The sequence below is a fragment of the Aulonocara stuartgranti genome (assembly GCF_965226115.1).
Source record: "Aulonocara stuartgranti genome assembly, chromosome: 3".
Classification (NCBI taxonomy): Eukaryota; Metazoa; Chordata; class Actinopteri; order Cichliformes; family Cichlidae; genus Aulonocara; species Aulonocara stuartgranti.
Genome location: NC_138941.1, coordinates 25444469 through 25451146, shown reverse-complemented (window position 1 = coordinate 25451146; position 6678 = coordinate 25444469). Strand labels below are relative to the sequence as shown.

General features: G+C 40.8%; 1 protein-coding gene across 1 annotated transcript; it reads right to left on the bottom strand.

Annotated features, from left to right (window-relative positions):
- Window positions 1–688: 688 nt before the first annotated feature.
- Window positions 689–6623, bottom strand: cfap184 (cilia and flagella associated protein 184). Its single transcript, XM_082525952.1, has 3 exons — window positions 5900–6623; window positions 2739–3086; window positions 689–2649 (listed from the first exon to the last, which is right to left on the bottom strand). The coding sequence occupies exons 1-3, from the start codon at window positions 6620–6622 to the stop codon at window positions 2335–2337; spliced, it is 1386 nt and encodes a 461-aa protein (XP_082382078.1). The 5' UTR covers window position 6623; the 3' UTR covers window positions 689–2334.
- Between the last annotated feature and the right edge of the window lie 55 nt (window positions 6624–6678).

The following is a 6678-nucleotide window of genomic DNA, read 5'->3' as shown; positions in this document are numbered from 1 at the left end:
CAAGAAAGAAGGACAACTGCTGCCTAAGTGAAAACACTCAGTGATGCTTATGTGTCAGGAGTATTGGAACAGCTAAGACACATTTTCTCTAAACACCGTGTCTCTGTACCTTTCACAAGGATGAGGTCCCCCGGCACAAACAGTAACAGTACTATATTACTCTGTACCTGTAATATAGTGTACGCTGTTACAGTTTTTTCTGAATGCTTAAACCCTAACTGTGATTCCTGTAGCACAATCTCTAAAACTATTCAGACTTATAGCAAAACCACTCACTGAGTTTGCAAAACTAAAAGCACAAAAACTGCTTTGCACTCAGTTTGCAATTTTGTAACACACACTTTGCAAAACTGTAGGCACAATTCACTGCACAACACTCAATTACCAAATTTCCAACACACTCCTAGCAAAAGTATACACATGTATGGCTATCATTAACACTAACTTGCCAACTGTCTGGCACACTTTCACATGTGAAAACTTCTTTAGATAATTAGTTCACTTTGCAATCAGCCTAAGCACTATAATACAGGTAAGCTGTGTGTGCGGAGTACAATGGAGGGAGCAGAAAGAGTGAGAAGTAGAGGAGGCCGAGGAAGAGGACGTGGAGGTGAAGAAGTAGGATGAAGAGGACGACAAGGACAAGGAGGAGCAAGAGGAAGACGAGGAGGGGGAAGAGGAAGATGAGGAGGGGGGAGAGGAAGGGTAGGAAGAGTAAGAAATAGAATTGCTGATGACATCAGAGCTACAATAGTGGACCATGTAATCAACCGTGGAATGACCCTGAGGGTAGCTGGCCAACGGGTCCAGCCTAACTCGAGCCGCTACACTGTAGCAAGTACCATAAGGACATCTTGAAATGAGAATCGGTTAGTACAGTCACTTCGCACAAAGATTTGTAGCACTGCCATATGCCAATGAGAAACACACCAATACCACTGATGTAAAAATACTGAAATTGTTACTTTACAGAATTGCTAGATGACCAGATGCTGGGGGCAGAGGAAGCATGTTCACTGCAGACCAAGTAACCCATATAGTCATTATGGCGATTGCAAATAATCCTATACTTGGAAATAAACACTTGTGTTTGTTTTGATGTGTTTGAATAAACACCAGTACTTGAAGTTTGGATCCCTCCATGCTTATGGATCTATGACAGAAGTATGAGCTCAAACTGACATAGCCTACCTTGTGCACAGAGAAAGCAAAGGCCAGATGTGTTTTGTATTCATACCATCAGTGTGCAGTTGGCGCATTGTGTGCTTAGTAGATGATGGCTTGTGTGTACTGTTTGATACGGAAACACCATTTTTACGAAGGTGTGAAGAGTTAATCTAGCTGTGTTTGCTTTTGCAAGAGAACTACAATGTTTTGATGATTGGGTGACAGGTTTTCTTATTTGTGTGAAGAGTTTTGCAAAATTAGCCAATAGTTACAAAAAATGTGCTTAAGCAATCAGACAAAACTGTAATGATAGCCATACATGTGTATACTTTTGCTAGGAGTGTGTTGGAAATTTGGAAATTGAGTGTTGTGCAGTGAATTGTGCCTACAGTCTTGCAAAGTGTGTGTTACAAAATTGCAAACTGAGTGCAAAGCAGTTTTTGTGCTTTTAGTTTTGCACACTCAGTGAGTGGTTTTGCTATAAGTCTGACTAGTTTTAGAAATTGTGCTACAGGAATCACAGTTAGTGTTTAGGCATTCGGTAAAAACTGTAAGAAGTATGAAACTTTGATTCAGCAGAGCCCGTTCCACATGTGGCAGAGAAGACCCGGAGACAGACAACCAGTCGCTCTCACATCTTCACCTACAGGCAATTCAAAATCACCAGTTATTCTCACACAGAAGCTGAAGCCAGCCATGAACTATAAATATACAACCTTCTAGTTGTGAGGTGACAGTATTAACCGCTACTACGTTTTCTTTGTAAAATTAAATTAAATTAATTATTTTTCATTTTACTACAGGGCAAATACACTAAAACCTTCTGGTAAAAAAAAGTAAATTTTCATATTAAAATACAAAAACTGCACAAAAATGTATCTTTATTTCTATCAATGTTTTTAAGATTGCATTCAACATGTCTGAGTCACCTTATCTAGATGATAATCTTGTATGAGAGGATGCATGGAATTCCGACCATGACTTCTTATCCAGATTATGGTTTTCCAAGTTTTACTGCACGCAGGCTTAGTTTACAGTGAGACACTACACTGAATCAAACTGTAAAGGCTAGTGGTCGTTCAAATTCCTGTTAGCTCCTTGTCAGCTACATTTGTTATTTTCTCATTTTTTCATAGCTTTTTGAAACCTGAGATAAAGTTTTAGTCATTATTGACTCTTCCACCCGCCACAGCTGAAGAGGATCTCGGCTTGCCGGCACTTCAGATGTTCTAGTTGTTCCTCCAGTTGGTCAGAGGCATTCACAGTATCCTCAAAGTCCTGCAGCAGGACCCTGTTGCCCAGCAGCCCACGCTGCTCCTTCAACCTCAGGTTTTGTCTGTGCAGGCGACTGTTTTCTTGCTTGACCCTGGTTAGGTGGTCCCTCTTCCCAGCCACCACGGCCTCCACCTCAGTCAGTTGCTCTCTCTTCACCTTGACCTCCATCTGGCACCAGCGCAGCTTCTCCTTTATATGTGACAGGCACTGATACAAGAGAGACAACAAATATCACTGCTATTGCTCATAATGAAAGAAATTAGAAGCAATCTGTATCCATGGATTTGTCAGCATACCTCCAAGCTACTGCTGATCTTCTTCTGCAGCTTTACTGATCCCTCGTGCTGCTTTTCGGCTTGTTTTTTCTGCTCTAGCTTCTCAGCCTGCAGCTGCTCAAACTGGATCTGTATGGGGTCCCTGTCATGTTCCTCCCCACGGCGGAGCTCTGCCTCCAGCTTGCAAATCTTCATATTCAACTTGATGTGCTTCAGCCGCAGTTTGATCAGCTCATCCTGCCGAAGCTGTTCAGCTCGCAGAGACGCCTCCACTTTGGCCCGAGCTGCTTCTTTACCCAGGCGTCTGCTTAGCATCTTCACAGCTGTATCCTGTTTCAGTGCCATCAGTGCTCGCCATTCATCTTCCACCTGAGGATGAAGATGAGACCGTTTTTGAGTGCATTAACAGTTTGCTAAATAATTTTAATAACAGGGCTATATGTACAGTCACTGTATTTTCAGTGTATTTTTTATTAAAATGACAGCAGATTTTTACTTAGTTTCAAGTTATATTTAACAAACGGTCTTTGTGCATCTTCCACAGCTTCCACTGTGTCTGCACAGTTCAGTATGCACTGCACATCCATCCAGCTTCCCTGCAAGTGTGCATGTGTGGCTCACTTGTGCCAATTTTCCCTGCAGAGACTGAGGTATCATATAAAAGCTTTTCCCTTTTTCTAAACATGCAAAAATAATGATAAGAAAATGAATACAAAAAAAATGATTTACTGTTTCATGCATGTACTATGCTAACGTCTGTGTGTCTAGTTCACCCATGTTTGAAGTGAAATTGAAGCCAACAAACACAAACAAACAAATAGATGATTTTAGGTTCAAATGCAGCTAATCGGACTGCTGAACTGAAATATATCATCTTAGCCCTTACAGAGCACTGTACTCATTCCATTAAAGTCGTATTTTTGTTGTGGACAGAATTCTCCAACACACACAATTACAAAAATAACACAATTGTAAGTGTTATCAACTTAATTAGGGTTGTAAGTCTTTCAATCATTTTGATCCACAATGACTGGAAACTGGAAAATTTTGCCATATCAAAACTGTGATTTTAAAATCTACTTTATTTTGTTTGTGCTTTTAACGTTGAATTCATATTTAAAATTAAGGACAACACTAATGAACCGGAGCCTGTATAGGCTACATTAAAAACAGTCTCAAGAAAAGATAACTGTGCCCCTGTGAAGACAGAATCAAAGCTGCTCTCTTTTCCTCATTTGTCCGCCTCTCTTGCAGATACATTTCAGTGGGTGTTACTGTGAACAGCAAGAACGGGGGCAGAACTGTGCTCATATTTGTGAGCAACTGAAAATGTTTTTGTCTCTTCTTTCTTGTACCTTAAGTACATCAATTTCAGGTGACAAAAGATCATCGATTTAATTAATCCTCTGTTGTTGTAATTTAGGCTCCTTTTTAAATACAGGCTGAGGAATGACTGAAGATTTCAGAAAGAAGCAGCTTTCTCTGCACATCTACTCTCAACAATGGCAGTAAAGTTGTAGCAAATCTAATCTCATGGAAAATAAATGACTTTGATCTCTCGGGACTGTAATAAGTGCAGCTATTGTTCTGTTTGGCCTGTAAGAAGAGGCCTTATGGTGTAGACTGTGAATCATAATTCACATAACAAGTTTCTTCCTAAAAGGTGTTGTGGGTTTGGTGTCCAAACAAAGAAGTGTGAAGCTGTTAAACAAGTCATGGAGTCAGTGATGGAGTCTAAAGTAGGTTCAAAGACATGTAAAATAATGCCTCCATGGCAATCAGCATCAGCGTTCTTTGTTTTTTAATTTTTTTAGGATTTACAGTTAAAGTGTAAAATGAAACTCCAGTTCCTGACAGAAACTGTGGCTTTTTTCAGTTAACTAAAGTTTTTTCTTTTTCTTTTAAAGCTAAAATGTATTTAGTCACATAAACACTTTATATCACATTGTTGTTGTTTTTAAAAGTGGACCTAAATGTGCCTGTTGAAAATGTGTCTTTGCAGAACAGACAGAATGTGGAATCCAGCTTTCTGGAAAATCCAACTTACAAGCAACAGGAGTGAGTGATTAAAGTCTTAGCAATTTTTAGACCATCTGATTGATGAAAGGTTAAAGGTTTCAGTTTTTTACAATCCTTCTGGCTTGTTTAAGGGTTAAGATTCGGAGTCAAGGTTATGGTCAGTTTAGGGCAAGCAGGCAAACCTGTGCGTCCTGTCCGATGACAAAAGTTATGCCACAGCAACACCAGTAGAATCACGAAGGCAGAAGTTATAAAACCCGCTTTAGGGCGGAGTGTGTTTCTTTCCAATTGTCAAGTGCTTGCGACTAAAAAAGCGACTGCTTCTTTAAGTTTGTTGAAGATGATTCAGCTCTCATTTGATAAGCTTCTTGAGTTCTAAGATCAAAGATCAAAGATGGAGAGTCAGAAGTATTTAAGCCCTTGATTATGTGGCTCACCACATGAGCTAAGGTGTGAAAACGTGTGTGTGTGATATCTGCAGAGGTTTTGGATGAAACCACTGGGAGATATTGCCTCAAACTATCATGTGGCGCTTGGGAAGGTATCTCAAAAATGGATTATAGAGGGCAGACAGTTGGTGTCGTAAGCCACCTCCTCTGTTCAAAGAGGGTCGTTAATAACAGTTGGACACAGATGATTTCTTTCACTCCTCTTTAGAATCAAAATGTAAACATTAGCATCCTTGAACGAGTGACCTTTGTCCTTTAGATGCAGATGTATCTAAAGGTTCTGATTGGGGCTTTCAGTAAATTTCCACTAAATTATAGCCAGTATTTGCCCCCTCCAGGCCCAACACTGGTAACAGAAGTGGGATGCAGATAAAGATTGAGTGGGGAACAATGAAGTGTGAAACAACTACTGATTAGTAAACGACACTTGACCTGTTGAATAGTAGTCGAAAAGGATTCTGTCTGAAAGCATAAAAAAACAGAGACAGAATTTTTAATGAAATCTGACCCATCTGATTTCTTTCAGTTTTTATGAACTCTGGAGTTAAACCAAACAACAATAAATCACATTATCTATGACCTACCAGATACCGAGAGAGACTGAAGCTTTAATAGACTGGAAGTTTAATTGTTATTGTGCTACTGCAGATGTGAATATGGGATGTAAAACTGTGCTTTAATGTAAAAAACACAATCCCTTAAAACAACACCAACCTTGCCCAGCTGCTCCTGGGACTGTAGCCTCAGGTCCTCTGCCTGACGCTGGGCTGCCTCTGATTCAGCACGGAGCTGCTGCTTCAGGTCAGTCAGGGTGTTGATGTACCTCTCGTACTCCTGCAGGTGCTCTGACACAGGCTTCTCACCCTCCAGCTGGACACTGTCCCCAGCCTTCTTGAAGTATTGTGCCAGTTTCATCTGCAGCTGGCTGCTGTTATGCCTGGCCTTATCTCGCTCGTTGCACACCTCCTGGAGGAGCTGTCTATATTCTTTGTACTTTATGTTTAGTTTTTGTGCACATGCAGATGTGGCTCCCTCTTTTTCAGCCTCTTCATCTTCGTGGTGTGGAGGGCTGGAGATCTCCGTGTCCTGAGTCTCAGGATGTAGCTTCAGAGCGTCATCGTGGTAAGTGCTGTTCATCTCAGAAACCACACTTTCTTCGTGGCACAGTGGCTGTTCTTTGACTTTAATCATCACATCAAACTCAGTGCAGAGCTCATCTTCACTTTTGGCTTCTGGTTCAAAAGCGGCGGCCTCTTCAGCAGAGAACTCTTCTGTGACTTTCCCGCTGTCACAGTGCTTTTCTTCAAGGTCTGATGTGGGCATTTCAGCTGAGACAGCTTCATTTTTATCCCCACTAACAGAAATAAAATTCTCCTCTGTGTCTCTGTCACTGTGAATTCTTACCTTATTTTCTCCCTCTCCCGCCTCTTTGTCCATTTTTAATAATATTTACTTTGTATACAGAGGTAAGGCTCGTGCAGTTCTGTGGTCAA